This window comes from Aythya ferina, assembly GCF_964211825.1.
Source record: "Aythya ferina genome assembly, chromosome: 13".
Classification (NCBI taxonomy): Eukaryota; Metazoa; Chordata; class Aves; order Anseriformes; family Anatidae; genus Aythya; species Aythya ferina.
In genome coordinates, this window is record NC_140311.1 from 10,461,237 (window position 1) to 10,484,728 (window position 23,492).

Genomic DNA, 23,492 nt, shown 5'->3' on the forward strand with positions numbered 1-23,492 from the left:
TCATGTGACACGGTTTCTGCTCCCGACTGGGTGAACTTGCAAGCACAAATGTCACCATTTGTGAGCATAATTTTCCCCTTCATGTATACCTCTGACATTTGCTTTCCACTTACCTTTTTACCAGTAACATGCAATCACAGTTGGTGGGATGGAGCAGTGCTAACGGGCCACAGAAGGAAGGAGGGGAGCGGCCCAGGGGGGCTAAATGGGGCCTCTGGTGCCCAGAGAGAGGCAAATGCTGCTTGGCTCCCCCAGGAGCTTCTCTCTGGTACCCAGCAGCTTAATTCAGAATAAGTGTTTCAGAAACATGCTGCTGCCAGGAGACCTGCGCACCACAGCAGCAGTCGGTGAGGTTAATACCACACTGCAGGGCCGGCAGCGAGAGGAGCTGGGGCTGCTCGTGTTGGGCTCAGGGCTCCCAGGGGCACATGTGCATGTGGGGGAACACGACAGGGTCCCCACAGATCAGTGCCAGGGCTGGCTGTGTCCTGCAGCACGGGGCTGGGCACTCTGGATAAGCCATGAGCAACCAAAAAGGAGACAACCTGCCATGTGGAAATGGTGGAATTGTCTGATTTGGGGGTTGGGGATGAGCCTGGACAAGCACAGCTCAGATCTGCTGGGCTGGTTCCTTTTCTGCAGGAAAATATCTGCAGGAAAATTCTGCAGCAATTTTCCTATTGCTTTGGAAGAGCCCCTTAGATAAGGTGAACCCCTCCAGCCACAGGTATGATGGGAGATGAGCAGGACTCATTTTCCACCATCAGGGGCTTTTGGGCCTCATCCTGCCCAGCTGCAGCCACACATCTGCTCTGCCCTCTTGACCCAGAGGACTTGGAGAGCTTCCACACACAGGTGTCAGCCACTGTCGGCAGGGTACAGGAGGAGGGGAACTCCCTCTCTGAGGGTCTGCTCCCAGCTGCCCAGACCTGTGGACAGGAGAGCTGGCGTGGTTCCTCCTGGGGCTGCAGCTTCTGCTCTGCACCCACAGTGCTGCTGGGTCTCTTCCCAGGAAGAATTCCTCCATGGAAATCCGTCACCACATGCCTGATCTAGAGATGTCGAACTCCTTAATTATGTTACTTTTTAAAGATAAAAATCAGAAGCTGATACAAGGAGATTGACTGTGAAGGTTTCCATACGGTTACCATTTCAGGAGGCAAAACTATAGCACCGGGAGCTGATCCTCAGCAGCATTCCTGGAAGTTTAGGCTCCCTTTTCCCAAACATTGTTGTACCTGTCATGTAGCGGTCCCTGGGGAAAGCTGAGTATCCCTGCTGAGATGGGCTTCCCTGGCCTGGAGAAACTCCAGAAGCTTCATTAGATCTTTCCCAGCTCCCCAGGAGTCCACCAGGCCCCTCTGCCCTGGAGCATGGAGGGACTTTCAGTAAATCACCTTCTCCTTTATGTCTGTGGCTGAAGGAAGAAGCCCAGCCTTTGCTGATCACACCATTTTAGACAACCCCAGCACCCAGCAGCTCCTGCAGCTCAGCCACTCTTGTCCAGGAGCATCCCACTGCCTGCCAAAACTCTCCCACCTTTCTCTCCCAACCTCTCCCTTGCTCCCACCTCCCCAGGAAAGAGCACAAATTCCCCTCTGCAAGCCAGCAGGGGTTAATGCTGTCAGCCATGACGTCAGGATCCCAATTTGCCCGGAGAGTCCCCCTCCCCATCCCCAAACTCCCTCTCTCCTCCCCTCCTCTTGTGACTTTGCAATGAGCAGCAAAACTCCACAGGAGCTGCGGCAACAGCACTAGGGAGAGATCCAGTCCTCCCTCGGAGAGCAGCCCTTCCCGCAGACAGGGATTTATTTATTTTCTACACATGCATATATGCATTTCTTCATTTAACGGGTTGCGTTTGATTTTCCCTTTTCCCCCCTTTTTTAACCCTTTCAGAAAAGCCCCAGGCCATCTAAGCGATGAGCCCCAGCTTCCCGTAAAATAAAACAACAGCACGGTGGGGTTGCCTTGCCTCCCCTTCCCCCCTGGAAAATAGAGGGAGGGGGGAGCAGGTAGGTAAAATCCAGAATAAAATTGTGTTGCTAGATAACTCACAGCTCCCCCCTCACACGCGCACACACACACACACACCACTCTCTTTCTCCTCCTCCTCTTCTCTGAAGGTGGGTAGCAGGAGCCATGCAACATCTGCAGAACCGGATGGCAAAAGAGCAGGAGGAAAAATAATCCAAGTGGAGTGCTCAGGGGACGTTGAGTTCTTTTTTTTTTTTTTTCCTTTTTTTTTTTTTTTTTTCTTCTTCTTCTGCGTACCTGTGAGATTCAATTTCACATTTTGCTAAGCCCATTTTGGGGCATTTTATTTTTCTTTCTCTTGGGATTTTCTCCATTGCCAGAGGATGTCTCTTGTTGAAAGGATGCTGAAAGGAAGAAGAAACGAATTCTTTGACTGGCACTGAAGGAGGGGGGGGGATATTTTTCCCCCACATTTTTTATTTTTTCTCATTATTCTCTTTCTCTAGGAAATCACTAACTGGGGGGGGTTGGTTTCTTTCTTTCCCTCCCCCCCTTTTCTTGGAGGGGGATTTCAGGAGATCCATCCTTCTTTCCCCTCCCCTCCAAAGATTTTTTTTTCATCCTTCGTCTTTGTGGAAATGTGGACATTTCAGGCAGACAGATTGAGTGGAATTGTCTCTGCTTTAGCAGCTCTTTGTCTCGCCTGCTGTGCGCAAAGGTAAGGATTGCGATCCCAGCCTGCAGGGGCAGGGGGGCTGACACAGGATTTGTTTGTTTTGTTTGGGGGGGTTCTCCATCGATCTGTGTGTGGGAAAGGGGAGGGGGTCCTTTCCCCAGATCGCTTTCCCTGCTGCCTGCTGCTGTTATTTTCCAATCCGTGACATTTTAGGGGGAGGAGGGATGCTCATACATGAGATGTGGAGCAGGCTCGCTGCAGACGGAGCCCACCTCACAGCCCACTTGCAGCACGTCCCCCCCCCTCCGTGCTTGACCTGGGGGGAAATGGCAAAAGGAGCTGTTTTGCTGGGGAACATGGTGTCCATGGAAGCTGAGAGAGTGCATGGCACTGAGCTGTGTGCATACGCAGCCGGGCACAGGGCTGCCTTGGCCATGCCTGTGTGTGTGCACACACGGTCCACACGCAGCCACACTCACATCCAAGCGTGCTGTGCCTTTACCAGAGCCCCGGCTCTGCGGTGCACAGGAGGCGATGCCTACGTCTGTGACTACACGCAGATTTATGGCATGCCACATAATCATCTGGGGGGGGGGGGGCAAGCCACTCAGATACATCCCTGCATGTGCGCACTGATCGGTGCCTGTTGGGGTGCACACGCATGTGTATCACGACACGCCGACAGCACAACACGGGTTACCTGCTCTGTGTGTAGCCATGTAAATGCTCTAATTCCCTGCATACTCAAGCTGCAGCTATTCCTGCTGCATGCCTTGAGCTCTCCGAGCAATCCCAGCAGCCGGAGGCGTAGGCACCCATCCAGCCTGGACAAGGTGTACGGAGCACACCTGTTTGCTCCGGCACAGGCAATTACCTGCCGCCTTCACACGCCAGAGCAGCGCTGCCTACTCCTCACCCTCCCTTCTCACGCGTGTGGGCAGGTGCCTTTGTACCTGTGTGCACCAAGTCTGCTGGGGTGGGAGCTGGGGCATTGCCTTGCCCAGCCATGCACGCTGAGCAGCGCGCTCCCGAGGCACATATGCAGGTCGCTGCCCAGGCTTGCAGATCTGTATATACAACAATTTATGTTCCCATAGTTATAAACACGCACATGCGCAGTCATGGCCACCTTCTCCACACCATTTGGGCATGGTTCTGCTGGGTACGGACGCACACACAGGCATGCTTAGAGGCGGTGTCCAAGCAATCATGTAAAGAGCAATGCCCACATCAGTAGCCTGTGCTCAGACACGTCCTTGCATGTGCTTTTGTATCTGCTTGTATCCTGGACTGAGAGTCCCCTGTAGTCCCCATGTACATCCCTGCACATCCTGGGGACAAACCACTCTGCCATGTGCACATGCCTCCAGCTACTCCCACACACCCCCGCCAGCAGCACGGTGTGCATGTATGTGGCTGTTTGGCTGCAAGTGTACATGTGTATGTAAAGCACATGCACACCCACTCAGCCAGGGACACGGTATTCAAAAATTCAGTTCACAGGCTGGATGTACGTGCTCCCTCGGCGGATGCAGACCCACATTTGCCAGGAATAGCACTTGCATGCAGCTGCTCGCCCACAGCTGGGCAAATGCACAACTTGCCTGTGCAGTGGGAGGGAAGTGGCTTTTTGGATCAAAAAGAGCACTGAGAGACATGAAACCTTGCCCATAAACATGGTGCCAGCTTATACCCTCACAGGGCCAGCTGGTAGCTGAGGAGGAGGAAGGAGCCCTGCCTCCCTCTTCCCACTCTGCCCCTTTCTGCAGGGCCCCTGGCATGTTGCTTGCTGTCCCTGCCTCGGTTTCTTTGCCTCTATGAAAGAGGCAACACAGCTTCTGAGCTTGTGGCCTGTGAGGGGCTGAAGGGAATTGTCTAAACCCCCCTGAGAAACACTGAATATGGAAATCTATGAATATGGAAATGTGTACCCAGGAGTGACTATCTAGAGATAAATAAATGCTGGTGCACACTATCAATCCACAGTGAGTGCATACACAAAAACACAGTGCAAAAACTCACCTACCTGCATAGAAATCCACAGGTGCAGCCAGACCTTGCAAGTACAGGCACTGTGCTGTGAAAATGTCCACCTGTGCGCACCTCTCTAGCCTTTTTTCAGTGAACAAAGTGATGCAATCAAGAGCTATCTCTTTGTAAGGTGCCCAGTCGGGAGGGCATCTCAGACACAACCCCAGCACAAGTGCTGAGTGGTTTGTCCACGCACAAAGCTGGGCCTGAGAGGTGTGCTGCCTCACATTCGCACATCACTGCTCAGCTGAGAAACCCCCTGCACATCCACAGCCTGGGCATCCAGAACCACAATGCATGCCCAGACTCCCTGGTGGTCCCATTGCCTCCACCCACACCTGTATGGGGAGCCTGGCCACCCGGGAGCCCAGCCTCTGGCACCCACAAAAGCCTGTTTACATGCACCTGCAAAAATCTCATCCACACCCCAGCGTGGACATCCTGACCTAACCCGACAGAGCAGGTTCTGCACCTGTAACCCCCTCCACGCAGACCTGGAGGTGGTCACGCACATGCACACATGCTCGAGCACAGCTGCCACAGCTGCAGCCCTGACATTTGGTGCTTTCCTGTGTCTGCGTGTTTGCGTGCCCACGCAGGAGCCCGTGCATTCCCTGCAGAGTCAGCAGAGGGTGCAGACCTGGCTGTGTGTGTGCAGATGCACAGACATGTCAGCACAAACCCTGGTGTCCGGAGAGGTGCAGGTCTGCCTGGCAGAGGTAGTGCTATGGTGCGCCTTGCTTTTGCCTTGGATGGATGTGGGAGGCAGTGTTGACAAGGAGACATGCTGTTTTGGTGGGTGACTGCAAAGAGCAGTGCCTGTCACCGGCAGGGCCCCTATTCTTATGCAAAACAAGGGATGGAGGTTGGCACAGGGGCTGGGTTTCAGATGAGAGAACCTATATACCCCGCAGCATTGAATAGCTTCAATATTTTTAGCATCCTCTGCATTCTGGTTTCCCACCTTCAGCTTTGCATTGGCTCGTGGGCTGCTTTTACAGAGAGCCCCCTTCTTGCTGGAGGGGCTGGAGCAGAGCTGGGGAGGGCAGCAGCCCCCTGCCCTGCTGTCAGAGGGCTGGGAGGGACAGAAGCCAGGCACTGGCACACAGAGCGAAAGATGGACTCTCCTTCCCTTCCCTGCCTCTCGAGTTGCGTTGCTAAGAAGCCATGGTGATGCTGAGTGGCAGAAAATGAATGTTCACATGCCAAAGACTGTCTGTGTGCTACGGCCAGAGGAGCGTTGCTTTTTCCCGTGCCTCAAGAACACGAAGGCACAGCTGGGCGTGCAAGACAGCAGCGCTTGCACGGGGATGTGCTGGTGCAGGCTGCGTGCTGGGGGCAGGTGTGCAGCAGGGACATCGGGGCATGACTGCTCCACGTTGTGTTGGGTGAAATGAGGAGAAAGTGGCCAGCGAGGTGGGCTGGTGGCCAGCAGCACAGGGCGAGCAGTGCCCACACAGGGGTCCTGCAGGATGGCCAGGACACAGACCAGCACCATGAGGCAGCATGGGGTGCGTGGTGCTGGGGGGTGCAGGACATGCTAGGGGGTCCTGGGAGATGCTGTGGGACATGAAGGGTGCTGAGGTGGTGCTGCCTGGCTGGGACCTCCACCCACGGGGCTGGGAGCACAAGGGATGACGAGCAACCTCTCTGTCCTTTTTTGTTTCAGCCCCTCCACTGGGAATATTTCTGTGGTGAAAGAGATCGTGGACAAACTGCTGAAGGGCTATGACGTCCGCCTCAGGCCTGACTTTGGAGGTATTGTGACTGACCAGCAGCATGCTCCCTCCTGCCTCACCTTGCCTTCTTGCCTCCTGGTTTTCCTCCTCCTCTCTATCACCCCTCTCCTCCCACCCTGCCCTTTCCCATCCCTGGCTCCCTGGTCTCCCCAGTGGAGGTCCTCCAGCTCCCATGCTGGGTGCTGAGCTTCGTAGTGCTTGGGTCAGCCAAACTCACTTGGGCCAGGTTCAACCTTGCTGAGAGCCACTGGAGAGCAGAATTGTTGGGGGGGGAAAGAAAAAAAAAGAAAAGAAAATATTCCAAATTCAGAGTTTCTGTACACAGATGGGGGATTGTCCATGGTGGGATGTTTCTGGGGACTTTTGGCTGGGAGAGATGCTCTGGATTTTCTCTGCTCTGATATTACCTTCATCAAGGACCACAGGTTACACTTCTACCACTTCTGCTGCTCCCAATGCCAGAATTTTTGGCTGTTTTTCCTGCAGAGGGTTGGGGTGTCCACTGGCAGGGCTGTCAGTCAGTCTGCCAGGCTGCACCCCCTCAATAATGATATGGGATAAAATAACCTGTTATTTGCCACCCTGGTGGAAATAAAATATGAAATAAACCTTGGGTATCATCATACTGCCGGGTACTGCTAAGGTCCATTATTGGAGAGAAGCAGGCAGGGGAGAGCTACCATGGTGGGGGGATTTGGAGTACTTCTGGCTTCACCTCCCAGACTTGGCTTTTTCCTGGGCAATGCGAGTTCCTCCTCAGGAGGATGAGTGTGGAACTGGGGGAGCTTCAGCCTGCAGGAGGACACGAGCCACGGCCAGGTGTTCTCCAGGCAGCTGCTGGGAAGGGATTTCATTTGTGGGATTTTGAGGGGATGCCAGGGCCAGGTCAATGGTGGGCAAGGAAGGAATTTTATCCCAAAGGGACTGATCCAAAGCTCTGTGCAGCTGGGGGCAGGGGAATATCCCCACTGATTTCATCAGGTTTTGAAGTCACCCTGGTGCAAGGAGGGCAGTGTGAGGTGCTGCTGGCCCTGGCCTGGTGGGGGCTGTGGGGTGGGGGTGATGCCCATTCCTCTGTGGGGCAGCTGGGTGGTCACCTCAGTGCACGGGGTATGGCTTTGGGGGGCTTGAAAGAAAATTGGATTCCCCCCTCTTCCTCTTCTTCTCTGAATGTGGGATATGGCTGGACTTGATTTAAAGGGTCTGTCCAGAAAACATAAAATGCCCTCTTAACTGACCAGCCCCAGTCACGAGAATTGGTGCAGTCACATTTTATGAGGGGGAAAACTGCAGAGGTGACATAAAAACTGCAAGGGAAACCACCTCGTAAGCCGCCGAGGTGATTACAATACAGTAAAACAGCAGGTGACCCAGCTCCATGGGAGCACAGAGCAGAGAGGCACTGAGGGTGCTGTGGGGAGCTGTGGGGGTCCTGGCACAGCCTGCACACCCTGCCCATGCCCCCAGGACAGCCAGCCCACCCCGGGACACAGAGCCCCATCCATCAGCCCAGGTGCTGGCCATGCTGCCGGGTCTGTGCAATGCATGGGCTGGGCATGCATCGCATTTCTGGCTGTAAGATGGATGGTTTGGGGAAACCATCTCAGTTTATATGATTTTACCGTGAATACCCGAAGTACAAACTGCATTCTCCTCAGACAAGCAGAGAAAGGTAAAGACAGCAGTAGCTCTCTTTCCCTGTATGCATCTCACCATCGCCTTTCATCCTCTCTTGGCCTTCCCTCTGCTCAGGAGCGCAAAGTCCCGGCTGGCAGCACCCACAGTCGTGCCGCTGGTGCTCAGTGTGCAGGGACACCCTAGCTCTCAGTGTATCTGGCCCTCTGCCCTTGAGGATGAGCTTCTGTGTACAAAAATTACCCCTGCAGCATTTATAAACAAGGGAAGGATGTGCTGAGAGGTGTGTCTGAACGTTGCAGATCGTTTGCGTTGCACACTCCTGGAAAAGGAGTAGAGGTCTCCTTGCACCATCACTGTCCCCAGAGCTCACCAGTTCCCTGAGATTTGGGGCGAAATCCATTGCCAGGATAAATCCAGAGGGATAACAAGAGGGGCTGCCTTGGGGCTGGCCCCCAGTGACTGAGGTCTCTGGCTGGACAGGCAGCTGCCTGCAGGAGTGGGCAGGCTGGAGCAAAGCGGCTCCTCTCCCCTGCTGGCACTGAGGAACACTCTCCCCTCTTTCACTCTCCCACCCTGGGTTCTTTGCCTTCTCCACAACCATGATCTGACCCCGGTCCACCTGCAGTGCCAGGCTCAGATGGGTGCAGAAATCAGCCCACTGGCCTCAAAGCAGAGAATGCTGCTTCCTTCCTCTCCCTGGGGAAGAAAGGATTCCCAACAGCACCTTCTTGCCCTGTTGTCTCTATCCACAGGCCCTCCTCATCCCAGCACCCCCACTAACCCCTGGGATGCGGTGCTTCAACAGCTCCAAAGGAAACTCACAGTTCCCCAGTCCTCTTTTATTTTATTTTATATTTTTTTTTTGAGAGAGAGAAAGAGAACTCCGACTAATGCCAAAAGGAGGACAGGCCTGCTGGGGATTGCAGTTCACTTTTTAATTTTGAGATGCCTCGTTAGCTCTGGGCCGAGCTGAGTGGCTGAGAAGCGTCAGCCACTCACTCGCCTCCCCTTTCCCCCACCCCCTGGAAACCCATCATGGCACGGAGCAGGTCGGCTCTCAGGGGCCTGGGAGCTGAGCTGAACAGGGGGAAACATGGGAGAAAAGGGGAAAGTTGGAGCCAGGTAGGGATGATGCAAAAATCTGGGAACACCTCCTCCAGAAAGTCTCCCTGGATCGGCAGAGGCAGCCCAAGGGAGTCCCAAGCCAGGAGAAGTGGAGTGAAGAGGGAGCTGTTGAAGTGGATGCTGTGGGACCAGCAGGTACTTGAGTCTTTGGGACACAGGTGATAAATCCTTCTAGCCCATGGAGCCCTGGACATTGCCCTCTTACCTCCCAGTCACTGTCCCCCAGACCGCAGAGGAGCACACCAGGCCAGGGAGATGTAGGACACCAGCAGGGTTGGATATGTAGTGACCACAGCTCCCAGTTTTCAGGGGCTGGGCAGGGACAAAGGGCCGGGTGTCACTGCACCACGGGTCTAAGGGGCTTGGCCAGGACTGTGGTGGGGCACTGGGATGCCCAGTTCACAGGAGGGATCTGCAGGGTAGGAGGAAGACCCAGCCAACCATCTGCTGGAGATCTCTGCCCTGGTGCTACAAGAATGTGGCAGAGGTGGGGAGCGAGGTTTTTTGGCAGGATGAGCTGGGGAGACAGGGAGCCTGTCTCACTGGGACACCAAAGGGCAGGTGGGTGGGATCCAGCTGGCCCGAGGGATGGGCAGCACAGGAGGCATTGCTGCCTTGCAATGGGTAGGTTGCAAGCCAGGCCATGGTGCCGCAAGCAGGATGCTCGTGATTTAGGACTGGAAGAGCAGAGGATGCTGCAGATCAGGTCTGGGAAGCATTGCAGAGCTACGGGTGGGGGAGAGGGGGAGCTTTCAGCACCCTGGTTCTTGTAAATGCTCTTAAGCACTTGCTTCCAGAAGCGTTAGTTCCATAGGAGGGGGAAAAAAAAAAAAAAAAAGGAAAAGAAAAGAAAAAAGAAAAAAAAAAAAAAAAGAGGAAAAAAAAAGGAGAAAGTAAATGAAGACTGTCTTGCCCCAGGGTAGAGAAGGCAATGAAGGACTGGCAGGAGGATCCCGCTTGAGCTCAGTGACTCAGCTGCTCTCTTTTGGTGCAACATCTCCAGCCCAAAACTTTGCAAGAGTTTCAAGCAGATCTTGTCTCTCCGTCTTTCCCAGGAGCTGATGGAAAGGGGACCCTGCATGGCTTCCCAGCATCATTTACTGATCTTAGCTAAAAAAGTAAGGGGAGAATATTCTCTGCTCCTTGCCCCTCGTCCACCTAGAAATTATAGGGTTCCTAGTGTTTCTCCTGGGTGATGTGCACAGTGCCTGAAAATGTGTGGTGAAAAGGGCATGATGGGGAAACCTTCAGGATTACGCTGTAATTCCTGTGTTTCCATGCCTGTGGGTCCAGCAGCCTCCCTGCTCGTTTTTATTCAAACCTCCCTAAGGAGAATCAGAGCTTGGTGGGGGGTCTGGGATCAAAATGAACCTGTGCTCTGCTCCTCATCTGCTCTGCAGCAGGGACCTGGCTTTCCAGCTTTCTTCACTCTGGCCCAGTATCACCACTCTCCTCTGAGACACGAACCCCTCCTCAGCTGCAATACCTTGCCCTCCCTGCTTTGCTCCTCCTGCTCTCGCCCCTCTCTGCTCCATCACTCCTGCACCCTCTTGTGGTCCCAGCCCCAAGTTCAGCAGACTTGGCGGTGAAATCCTTAGCCACTGTCTGCGTAACGCTATCCCTTGAAGCCCAGAATTGTAAAAATAAATGATTGCTGATGCATAAAGTGTTGCAGTGAAGCTCCGTCGGTGGTTCAGGGCTGGGGAACCAGCGGGGCTGGCAGCGGAGTGGCTGTGTTGGCTGGCACGACTGCAGCAGGAGGCGGCGGGGGCCCAAGCCCTGGCCCCACCAGCCCTGCGTGCCTGGGAAACAACTGGTCTTACTGGTGCTGTACTGGAAGGGAAGGGTATTTGGTGCCTTACGTAGTCAAGGCTGGCAGTGTTGCATATCGCTAAGGCTCCCTGAAAAGGTCCCTGTTTTCCACTGCGTATACAGCTTGGCCACTGAGCTTGTGGGTTTTTTGTTTTGGTTTGGTTTTTGCTTTTTTTTTTTTTTTTTTTTTTTTCCATGTAGCTAGCTTGCTTTGACTTTTCCGAGGGGAAGGGGGAAATTTTAGGCAAAATGATTCAGACATTTCTGAGAAGAAGCCAAGGCACATACGTGCTGGTTTTTTTTCCTCCTTCAAAATGTTGGGGGGTGAAGCTGGCAGCAGGGCTGGCCCTGGTGCATGCTCAGCCAGGTGCCCAGCACCACCACCAACCCAGCTGGCACCAGCATCTCAGCCCCACCACCTCCACCCCAGCACAAAAGCCTGGCTAGACAGGAAATATCCCCTTCCTTCCCTGTACCCAGCTCTGGGTCCGAAAGCAGAGGGGTAAATATATAAATCAGAAGGAAAAAGGGAATAAATTAAGGAAGGAGAAGCCAGAGCTGTCTGGAGAAGTCAGCAAACCCCTGTGCCACCCAGGGCCAAAGCAAAGGTGGCTATGCCAGCAGGGCCACCAGTAGCCCCACTCTCCTTCCTAGGGAAAGGTGCTAAGCAAAGGGTGCTCTTGGTCAGTGAAACTGGCTGCAGCTGCGCAGCCCCCACTGCCTCCCCCATTTACATGACTTCTGGCTCCAGACCATGGGTCACATCCTCTCTAGGGCTAATCCAGAAGGAAGATGACAACCTCCTGCTGTTGTGTCTTACTTCATTAGCTGAAGTGGCAGGAAATGAAAGGATCCAGTCCTTCTTGGGACATATGTGGATGTTAACACATTGCCACATGATGGGATTTCTATTTTTTTCACTTTGCTCTTTTTATAGGAAATACATACTGTGATAAGGGCTTTGAGGCTGTAAAGTCTCAGGACTTCAGAAAAGCCAGAACTGAGGTTGCTCCCTGTCTCTGTGTTTGGTCCCCTTGTGAGGGTGCATCCGGAGGTGAGATCCAGCAACATCTTCCTCCTGCACGCCTCTCCAGAGGACCCAAGAGATACCTTTTATACATAGAGCTGCTCCTTCATGTTCCCCTCATTTAAAACCAGCCCAGGCTGGGAGCATGACTGTGGGGACTAGCTGAGGTGGTCACAGAAGATGATTAGGACAGGTTGAGACAACAAAAAACTGGAGTGATCTGCAAGTCTGGTGCAAAGCCTAGGACTGAGCAGGCGTGAATGTGTTTACACTTCCCCACTGGGACACATCCAGTCTTGGAGAACAGGACCCAGCTACACAAACAGCTCCTGGCCTTTCCTGGAGGCCTCCCCCTCACTCGCTGCACGGCTATCAGGTTCTTCAGCAAATCAGGCAGGGACCCCACTGACAACGCTGTCCTTCGGCACATAATCCTGCGTCATCCTCAGAGTAAATCCATCCTCTATTGAACAAGGAAGAGGAATGAACAAGGATCCTGTGGATTGTTTAATTAAAAACTGCCTCCATAAGATCCATGCAGCAGCGGGCATCATTCTACCTAAACTTTATCCCCTTTGTTTTTTTTGGGGGGTGCAGTAATATTCAATATATTACAGCAGTCCCTTCCTCCAGTGTAACGGAGCTTGCGACTCCTTTTTTTGTGTGTTGAGCATATTTATGTGTCCTTCTGTGGCCCCATGAGATCCTTATTTTCTTCCTTTGGAGACAGGAAGCTCTGGGTGGTATGACAAAGAGAGCAGTGAAGGTGGGTTCCCCCAGCTCTTAGAACAGAGTAAAATTGGATTTGGGTGTCTGAGCAATCTGGATGCCTGCCCTAGATCAGTGCTCGATAGCACCAAGTGTTGTTTGCTGGGTTTGGTAACCAGTGAAGGACATGGAGCCCTGCTGTCATCCATAGAGCCACTATATTTTCACAGCAACAGGAGCTGGTGATTCTCTTGTCTGTGACAAATCTGACATAGGATTATTGCATTCAGTTGCCTTCCTCCCTCCTTTTCCCCCTTTCCCTACCTTCCCACCCCTGACACAGCCACTTTCCATGCTGCTGGAGCACATCCTTGGCAGTGCACTGTGGCTGGTGGAGGGCTCCGAGATCTCTCTCCCTAAAAGAAAGACATCAACATTGTTTTTGCAAAGCATTTATTCCGTGATTTTTGCCTCTTTGCTTAGTCTCAGATTTTTTTATTACCAAAATAAAATGTATTCAAGTTATTGATTAGCAGAAAAAATCCAATAATTCTTAATTAATTAACTGATCAAAAGCAGGCTGTTGTTTATAGCCAGACTGGAAGATGCTTGCCATCTCACCTGGGCACATCTTTCTCCTTGATTAATATCTACATAACATTCAACCATTTCTGAGTCTATTGTGCCAGTAAACTTGCCTTCTAGGGACTGTCACTGCAAGCAAAATGTGAAAAGAGTGCAAAACCCATTAGTACAAGTCTTTTTGATTACTCAAAATATATTCCCACAGCCCTAGAGCTGTTCATCAGAGCAGCTTTACATATCTGCATTGTTCATTTCCTAAGACTCCCAATATCCCAGCTAGGCAGAAAAATATTTTTAACCCATAGAGCATGAAATGTAAAAGACCAGGGATAAGCTGTAGCTTTACTCTTACATGAAACACAGACTACGTGTGCATGTCAGTTTTCTCACCTACATCTGGTTCAAAGAAAAAAAAAAAAGGCAGGAGGCTATTAAAGTGTCAGGCTGAACTGATGTAATATGGTTCTTCAGCCATAGTGACAGCATTTGGTGTGGAAGACTCTAAGATTCATTCTTGCAGATAGCCCTTGGTGGGGTTTGTTAAGTGTCTATTTATATCTTGATATTTCATGTGAAATATCATGCACTTGTTAAAACATCACTAGAAACATGGGCAAGACAAATGAAGTGCTTAATGATGGCATAAAGCCCATTAAAGGGATTCACATCATATACGTGAGAGAGGGAGAAATGCTGGATGGTGCAGCCCTATAGCATGAATAGATCTGTCAGATAAACAGGTATTCTGTTGATCCAGTGATTGATCCTGTTCCCATTAAATGGAAAGCAACAAAGCTCTGCTCAGCCAGCCCTTCCTCCCAGGCTGTAGGAGCACTGCTGTTTGCTTTGAGCAGGGTATGAATTTCAGGCTGGTTTGGAGAACACTGATCATGCAATTCCTATAGGCTATTCTTCTGATTTGGGCATTTATTCTTGGTTCTGTGTCAGAGCTAAAAACTCTTTTTCTTCTCTGATCTTCCCTCCCTCCCCTTTCTGTTCCTTTCTGTTTCTTCCGCTCTTTGTACTCCTGCAGGAATAGTGCTGTTAAGTAATTGTGCACTTACAGACGTCTGTGCTTGTGACAGGGGTGAGCCTCAGCCAAACCTACCAGGGCTTGAATTTCCCTCCCCAGACCTCAGGACCTCTTAGTTCAAGTCTGGGATGGCTCGGAGTACAGTTATGGTTGGAAAAGAGCCTCTGTAAAAATTACATCTTGTTGTTCCATATTTATTCTCCCTCAGTGGTTTCCATGTCAAATTTGCTCAGTTTACCAGTCAAAACAAGATATTTCTACCTGCCAGCTCTGCCAGCTCAGCCTGGGCTCTGGAAATCAAGCTGTGCTCTCTCTGCTCTGGACATCATCACCAGCCAAAAAGGATTCTCGAACCGGGGCTGAGCTGGATGTGATTTTGATTATGCATGAATATAATTTGTTCTCAGGTAGTATTATGGGCTCTGTGTGACAGCGGCGAGGCCTCTGTGCTGTACAAATATTGACTAACAAATCTTCCACACAACCGGTGGGCTGATGGGCTTCTGCTAGCTCCATTTTACATCGAGTGGACACCAGGAGCTGGCAGCCTGTTGGGAATGACACAGAAAAACCTGGGGCAGAGCAAGGAATAGAATTGGGAGATTCTGCTTCCTGCTATTGCTATTTATTCACAAGAACACACCTGAGGGCTGTCAGTGCTCTGGTCCACTGCTTGGTCACCAAACCATGACCTTCCCTTTGACTGCAGTGGCCTGTGAAATCCCCGGAGGGAACGGGTACAAGTGCCCATTTCTTGCTGCAGGGCTTTCTTTAGGCAGCTTTGCCTCAGTGAGACCACCGTAGAAAACTCCTTCAGATTGGGGAAAGTTGTGTTTTGGGAAAGGCCAGTTTCAGGGAAGGCACTGTGGCTCTGAGCAATTCAGCAAGGAACACACACACAGGAGACTCTTGATTATGGTTTCCAAAGCTCTGAGTGTAAGATCAGAGGCTTCACTCCATGACCAGAGGCCACCCAGGTAATTTACGTGTGGGATCTCACAGCTAGAACAGTGTTAGGTGAGGAAGGAAACCTCCTCCAAATGGGGAGAGGAAGCTCTGCTAGGCAGAAAGGCTGTGTGGCAGGTCTGCAGGAGAGCCCAGTTTGCTGGCCTCTAGGGAAGGGTCTCAGCTTGGCAAGAAATTTTTGGAAGAGAGGGAGAGGGTAGACTATGATCTGATTTTCTCTTCTTATTCTCCTTTCATAGCAAAAATAGAACATTCATCACAAGTTCCCCTACATGTTTTTCTTCTCTACTGCACACTAGCTCCTTGCTAGTATTTGAAGCTAGAGAAAAAAAATTGATGAGTACTCAAGTTAATAATGCGTGATTATTATGTTGATGAATTGCTGGAGATGAATATATATGTAAAAGCTCTGCAAGATTCGCTCATCCATGCATCCTGAGTGAAAGCAATTATTTTGGTGAACAAATTGCAGTTAGTCGTATCTCTTAACAAGAGGTGCTGGGGTAAAAGGTGGCCTGGGAACTGGTCCTGCTGAATCTCCAGGGCGTTTTTGCAAACTGATCATTACCTGATGGAAACACCAGCCTGAGGGTCAGTCTTTCAGAAGCAACCAATGTACAAATCTGAATTCTTCTTCCTACAATGGTCTTGCAATTTTCAGTCATCACTGAATTTAGTGAGACTTTTTCTGTCTTGACACTAGGGGAGAAAAAAAAAAAGCAGAACCTGAACGAAACACATCTAAGAAATTAAGAAACTGGGAGATGAAAACGTATAATCCCATATATAACATTTGGAAAGGGGGAGGCTTGTTTGTGTGTGTGCTTTGCTTCTCATGATTTCTAACTCAGGCTCATGATTTTAATGTGAATGTCATGATATTTTCAGACCTGACTCACTGCTTTTTTCACTGGCAATACTTGCACTGTAAATTGTCCTGACTGTCACAAGCCTTGGGCACTACAGGACCCCAGAGCTCTGCTGTTGAGCTGAGCCACATGCTTGGGAAGGTAGGGGTATGGGAAGGAGCAGGTGTGTGATACAGAGAGGTTGTGGGGGGAGGCGTCTGAAGGCAGCATTAGCAAAAGCCCTAATAGCAGTGCCTATTGGGAAGGACAAGGTGGACACTGAGAAAAGGTATATATCCACTAAGGACTTGACAGAGATAATGATAAAGGAATGACTGTCTCTCCCATGGGGACCACAGCCATCAACTCTGAGCTATGTTGGAGGATGAAGGACTGTGCCCAGCAACAGCAGGAAATCACCTTGTGGGAGGGATGGCAGGGTGGCTATGGCAGGGCTGTCCTCTGCTCCCCTGGGATGTCCCAGCCCTGATTTCACTATTTTCACAAGTTTGATGTGTCCTGACCTGGTCATTGTGTTTTCTTCAACTGGATTCAACCCAGGAATTAGAGATAGTGGCATCATTTAAAGACACGTCCACAAGCAGTGATGAGGACATATGACTAACTCACTAAAAATTGAAAACAGGGTAAAAAGGAAAACACCTTCTAGTTGTCACTTTGATAAAAATGATAAGTCTAGATATATTATTGTTGTTGTTGTTACAAATACTTCCAAGACAGAGTAATAGATTGGATATGAACAGAGAAGCTTGTGTTAACCCATTTAAATTAATTTGGTTCGGCTCATTTTCAGCTAAGGGGATTAGATGGCTCGGGATTTGGTAACGTATGAAAGCGTTTTCCCAGAGAGGTCACATACTCAAGTACAGCCTTGGTGTGCAGTTGTTTGGGAGATATTTCCAGGGTATCACAAAAGAGAGCCTCCTCCACAAAGCAGACATTTACAAGTAACATGCCAGCAAAGCCCAGTGCTGAAGAGGTGAGGCAGGACACCTCTGTGCTCTGAGCCCTCTGATGAGATGGGAAGCAGACTGGTGGGCAATGTGGGATAAGTTTCACCAGTTGTCAGCTGGTATGGGGGAAAAAGGACTAAATGGCCTCACCTTTGTGCCACCTGGAAGCTTCACCCAATAGGCCAAGGTGGGGTGGGATGCCCCACATATATCATACCACCTCTGGGCCTGGGGGCTGTTTGGCTGTGGGCAGGAGGGTAGCAGTGGCTGCTTCTGTGGTTTTCCCAATTATTTATTTATTTATTTTTGTTTTGTTTTACTTATTTTTGAATTCCCACCTGCTGGGCAGCTGCAGATGTCCCAGCACTGGGCTTGGACCTAGTGGATAAATGCCTAGCTCTGTCTTGTGGAGTCCAAAATATTTAATGTCTCTGCAATTCTTTCTAAATTTCTGCCCCTGTCTGCATGACCTGTAAAGACAAGGAAATGGCAGCGGTCTAGGAAATGGCAGCAGCAGGGTGTAAAAGGCTTCCCAGCCTGCCTGAGCTGGGGTCAGGTGGCTCTGGGAACACAAGAGGTGATGAGGAGATGCGGAAAACCTGAGCACTGAGGGCCTGAGTAAAAGCAGAAGGGATGGGTTCCTCCTGAGTTCTTCATAGCTTCCCTGGGTGGGCAGAGCTGTGCCCTGCTGCTGTGCTGGCAGGACTTGCAGGGGAAGAGGCTTGCCAGGATCCTGGTGAAGGTAGGAAGCCTTCTTGGGTGGAGAACTGTGGAGGTCAGTGTGGGTCTGATGGTTCACGTTGCTGATGGAGGAAAAATGCCTGACTTGGGTTGATCTGCTGTTGGTCTACAATGTGTGCTTGCTTGGGAAGCCCTGTTGCACTCCTGCTACCAGTTTTGATGGGGATTGAGAGCTGAAGGAATCTGAGGCACTTGGTGCCTCTGTTTTTCCCAGGCCCAGCTCTGCAGGAAAGGGGATAAAAGCAAAAATAATAATAATAAAAAAAATTTGCTCTGTAGACTGCAAAGCCAGGGATCTGGTCTGTGTGTGTGCCCTGGAGGACATATGGAGGAACGTCCCCAGAACTGAAGGGTGGGTGACTGATCCTTGCTCTAGCAACACGGTGCACACCAGGGTGTTGTCCTCACCTCCTGATGGCTGGATGTGGATCTACCATCTGCAACAGCCCTGCTCTAACAAAGAAACCAATGGTGGTGGCAGCCCTGCAAAGTAAACTTGCTGTGGTCTGGCCTGGGCATTGCCTACATCAAGAGATGGACTGTATTTGGAAATTGGTGGCTTTGGTAAGGTTATTCTTTAAAAATTGATTGCTCAGGACCCACTGGTGATGCCAGGTTGATAACTACCAGACTAGGTAAGGTGACAGCTGTGTATGTTTGTAAATGGGAACAAATATCCAGTTTCTTTTCCCCTCAATTTGCTGTAACATTTGAAATATATATCAGCCAGGCAAAAGATAAGCCTTCAAAAGGCTTTGGAAGGCTGTCTTCATCACTGAGGGTGAAATAGCTTTAAAAGTCTGTCTCCTGAATACTGACCTACAGTCTGTTCTACCAAGAACTCTGGGAAGTCAGGTTTTTTTCTTCATACTGAAAGTCCTGTGCATGTACAAGTGCTTTGCTGAACTGAGCTCGCCAGTAGTACAGATGTTTTAAGGGTTGGTGTCTACTTTCTTGTTCCATTTTTAAGCCTGTACATTAAGATCTTGTTTTTATTCAGCCTGGGTAGCTGTCTACCAGCAATCTTTTAAAATCAACCTTGATTTAGCTTCCTCTGTAATCCTTCAATACCTCTGGGACAACCTTTACACTGTTCTTGCAGCCAGTTGATTGTTGTCTCTCACTTCCAAATTTTCATGGGATATTTGCAATATACCACTCTAATACCTACTAATCCATTAAAAATACCCATGAGATAGATTAGGTAATCCACTGTGCCTTGCAGATTGTGCTCCTTAGCTCTCTGCTTTCCCTGGAACAGTTGCAGAACGAGCATTACATCTGCATTGGGAAAGCATTGTTCCTCCAGAAGGATCCCTCAACACTGGTTCCCAAGCAGGTACAGCTTGCTTGAGAAAATCTTCTGTATTCACGTCTACAGGGACAGGCAACATAGTGAAACTGTGGCTGTTATTTATCAGCATTAGCCCTATGTTTGCAGAGGGCATCATGGGATAGTACTTGAGTGGTCAGTTCTGCCTGCTCTGCATGTGCTGCATCTCTTGGCTCTGCTGAAGAGTCAGCTTGATTGCTTGCTAAGATAAGCCTGTTTCTTACTGAAGTCCTCAACTTCCTCAGTGTTTGGATATTCCAAAGATCTGCTCAAGAAATATTCTAGTCCAGCCCTCCTGGCTTGTGAGTTGCCAGGGCCAGGAGATAGTATGACTCAGAAAAATATGTAGCTTGATTATCCCTTAGCTGTTCCATCAAACTTGTGTGCCATCCTTGATGTCACTGTCTTGGTGAGGGCTTATTCTACCTTCCCATGTCTCTTGGGAAGTCACTAGTATTCCCTCTTGTTCAATGAGTATTGCAAGTTCAGCCATCTGACTGGGTGAGTGAAAAACCAGGCTGCCCTGCAGATCAGACTGGTGCAGGCTGGAAATCCTCATTAGCCTCCTCACCCAGGGTTACCCTGTGTCTGGCCTGATGCGGATGGATGGCGAGCCTGGCAAGGTTAGGCTCAATCTTGTTTAGTGTTAGAGGCTCAGTGGCTTAAAAGGTGCCAAGCTATGTCCCTAAGAAAGCATGGCAAAAGGCAGCAAACCTGTCAGGAAGAAGAAACTCTTTTCTGCCAGATCCACCTGGAGACCAGCTGCAATCTACATGAATTGGTGGTGGTGGATATCCCTCTGCCCCTGCTGAAGAGTGGGGAAGCAGCAGGCGTGGCCAGACCTATATATTCTAGAGATCAGAGCCCTGTCTATTAGCTCGAAAACACACTTTCTTCATACGAAGTAAGCAGATTCCTTAGTAGTAAGAGCTCACTCAGCCCCAATGTTCCCCCACAGCCCTGAAGGCAGTGTAGTAGTTGTTAATTTGCCATGAGATCATCTCTGGTAATGTACTGCAGTGGCTAAAGCCCCCTTTTGCTCTTGTAAATTCAGCAGATGTTGTGGAGTGACCTGGTAGGGGTAGTGGGAGATCTCTGATGGATGTGTGCGACAACTCTGGCTGTTGTGCTGAGGCTGGCAAGCTTACTGCACAGCTATCGGCTGCGGGTGGGGGAAGAGGTCAGCAGTGAGTCATAGAAGTAAGAATGAAACAGAGGAAGAAAAAGGTTTGGAGGATGTTTAATGGATATTTAAACCTAGATTATGTTGGAAAAGTTTACGTAGGTGCTTAAGAGACCCTGCTGAACTTGGCACTTCCAGATGTCACCACAAATCAGAGATGCTGGATGAAAGCTGCTCCCAAAACATTTGTGCTCTCATGATATGTGGTCAACTCTTCTTGCTCATCCAGCAGTGTTAATGCTTACTGAGTTTGTGGTTAATGCTGTACCTAAGCTAGAAGGAAAAGAATGGGGAAGTTATTATTGGAAACTTCATGATTTGACTTGTGTTGCCTGCTGGGATGACATCTTTTAGAAGTTTTCCTATTAACTGCTGTAGCAGAGCCTTGGTCTTTCTTGAGATCTATGAGCACAGCAATTATGCAGATAGCAATCTGCAAACTCCTCTTACAGTGTTCTGTTGTGAAAAAACAGGAGCATTTTCATTCCCATGGTGCTGGGTGATAGGTGTGGGCTCCTCCACAGTGAAGGAGTGTCCAGACAGTAAGCTGGGCTCTGAGTTATCTTCTGGGAAGATTTAAAACAAACTATGGCCCAGGAATAATTAGTCTGTGAGCTGAATGCTATCTGAGAGCATATGTTTTGGGAAGGGCAGTGGGATTTCTTAGGAGGTTATATGGCAGCATCCCTGCAGCAGCCCCTCTGCTGGCAAGCTGAATGTTGCCCGTTGTGCACCTCTGATACCTGGCAGTCCTTGCCTCCTAACTGTGTCTGTCAGCCCTTGTATAACCAACTCTTCACTGCACGTAGCAGTGACGTGGGCTGTGGTTTTAAGTTGTAAACAAAGCCAGGCTGCCCTGAGGTTCAGTGCTGTGAACAAAGCAGGGGCAGTGGCTCGGGCCAACCTTTTTTTGCAGAAAGAGCAAGTAGGTACTGAGCAGTTCCGCCTCCTGCAGGAAAGCAGGAATAACACTGAAGAAAAAAGTCCTGGGAGTGAAATTAGTCGGTGTGCTGGTCATGCCTTTGGCAAGCCTCAGAATATCTTAATGGGCGGTGGATGGGGATGGTGACTAGGGGAAGGGGAGGGGAATCAGTGAAAATACAAGTAAGACGCTGCAGTCCCATAGCTGATATGTACCAGGAAACCTTGCCCTCTCTGTGTCTGTCTGTTCTGCCCTGTTTCTGCAGAAACATTTTTACTAGCCAATGCAGGGCAACCTTGTCTGGGACTTGCTGTTTCTGGGCTCTAGTGCCACAGCTTTCCTCTGTTTTTTGGAGAGCTGGGGAAGAGGAACATGCATGGGCATTGTGCCTCCCTGTACAGCCCTTGTACAGGCACAGCCCTGCTCTATATGTAGATTTAGTGGGTTAAAATTCATTTTTCTCTGACTGGCTTTGTTTATTCACCAGAAGACTTTAAGGCAGTTTTGATGGTGTTGCAGGGATCTTGGAGATCATTGATGCCATAGGCAGGCTCCAAACAGGGAACACTGGGGCTCATGCATAGAGCTGTGTTGAGTGATCTTCACTCTTAGCCAAAAGACAGTGCTGCACTCCTTTCTTCATGTATTGCACTCAAATGGCAAGAGTGGGGCTGCCCCATTGGCATCTCTAATCTCCTGCACAAATTAAGTAGGTCTCAAAATGGGTGTAGTGGATTTGGGTGTATTCATGCCCAGAAGCCTCTCCGAAGTGGTTTTAAGAAAATATACATTGGAGGCTTTTTTATTTCTGTGCTGGTGACGTGTCATCTTTGCTTCAGTGTCTGGTTTCTGGCTACCATGCTTTAAAATAGAGATGTAGACAGATTGGCAAAAGGCCAGAGGAGAACAGCACTAATTGTTATAGCTTTAGAAAACATGACCTCTGAGGAGAGGTTGAGGAACTCAGGTGCATTTAATCTAGGAAAGACAGTATTAGTGGGGGAGGGAGAAGGATGTCATGGTTTCTCCGTACATAAAAGCTGTTGTCAAAGAAGGATGATTGATTTATTCTCTCACTATCATTGGGGGAATGATGAGAAAAAAATCAACTATACTTGCACTGCAGAGAAGGTTTAGTTTAGATATTCAAGAAAAGCTTTGAGTGCAGTGGAATGCAGGAGGAGATGGTCCAGGAGAGCTAGGGAATTTCTGGTATTGGTGGTCTTAAGTCTGTAGTCTGCTCCCATGAAGGTTATGGTCTGTGTGACCTCCCAAAGTCCTTGTCAGCCCTTTGTTCCTGCATTTTGGGCTAACAAGTAGGTTTTAGGCTGATGCCTGTCCCTTAACAACTGCAAGCTTTTGCTGTGCCAGCATTGCCAAGTTTACGTGGTCAGAAACGCATGAGCCAGGCTCCTCAAAGCATTGGCTGTAGTTCATAAAAACGAGTGTCTTTAGTAGGTGATAATATAATGTAAGTTCTGTTTACCTGCCCACTGTTTTAGAGCCTTGTCTGTGTCTGTATTGCAGTTGGACATCTGATGGCAGAGAAACCTAAGCTCACTCTAGTTTAACTTTCTGGGTTGGGAGTGAAGAGAGGGCAGTGTGGACTTTAATGCAGTTGTACAAGTAAGCATTGAGTGTCTGGAGACCTATTACACAGAATTTTGTGCTGTAGTCTTTGCTTCTTCCTGCAGCTGAACTACCAAGCTGAGATCTGCAAGAGATGTCTTGATCCAGGTTGCCATCACCTTTGGTTGTAGTGCGGACAGACCCAGACTTGGAAGCATGACCCTTCCTCTGCGGTTGTGCTACAAGAATGGGTTCTGTAGCAACATGATTCTAGGTTCTGGGGCTTTAAAGCATTATAAAATAAAATGTGAAAGTAATAACTAGTTGCTGGAAAAATATTGCAGATTAGCACAACTTGTTCTCTACCTTGGCTGTTTTTGTATGTGACAAGTATCACTTGCAGAAAAAGGGCTGATTTTATTATAACTCCTTTGTCTGCTTCCCTTCCAACTTCCCCTGAGTACATTTTTCAGACGTCAAACTGTTTTGAGGACAAAATGTTGGTGACTTTTCCAGTGGTGATGAGAAGCAGAGATGTGTGATGGTGCTATTCACCGGTGGAAGTGGCAGAATTTCTTAGACTCCCTCGCTTGTGGGCTTGCCTA

General features: G+C 49.8%; 1 protein-coding gene across 4 annotated transcripts in view; it reads left to right on the top strand.

The window, feature by feature from the left end:
* Positions 1 to 2,480: 2,480 nt before the first annotated feature.
* LOC311443934 (gamma-aminobutyric acid receptor subunit beta-4) overlaps positions 2,481 to 23,492 on the top strand; it is a 62,520-nt gene continuing 41,508 nt past the window's right edge. For 2 of the 4 annotated variants that reach the window (XM_084534624.1, XM_084534625.1), the window contains exons 1-2: positions 2,481 to 2,695; positions 6,354 to 6,442. In XM_084534624.1, coding sequence (XP_084390750.1) covers positions 2,616 to 2,695; positions 6,354 to 6,442 — 169 coding nt within the window. In that variant the 5' untranslated portion in view covers positions 2,481 to 2,615. Of the gene's footprint in view, positions 2,696 to 6,353; positions 6,443 to 17,752; positions 17,882 to 23,492 lie in introns of those variants that run through there. The other 2 variants (XM_084534626.1, XM_084534627.1) reach the window with 1 other exon arrangement.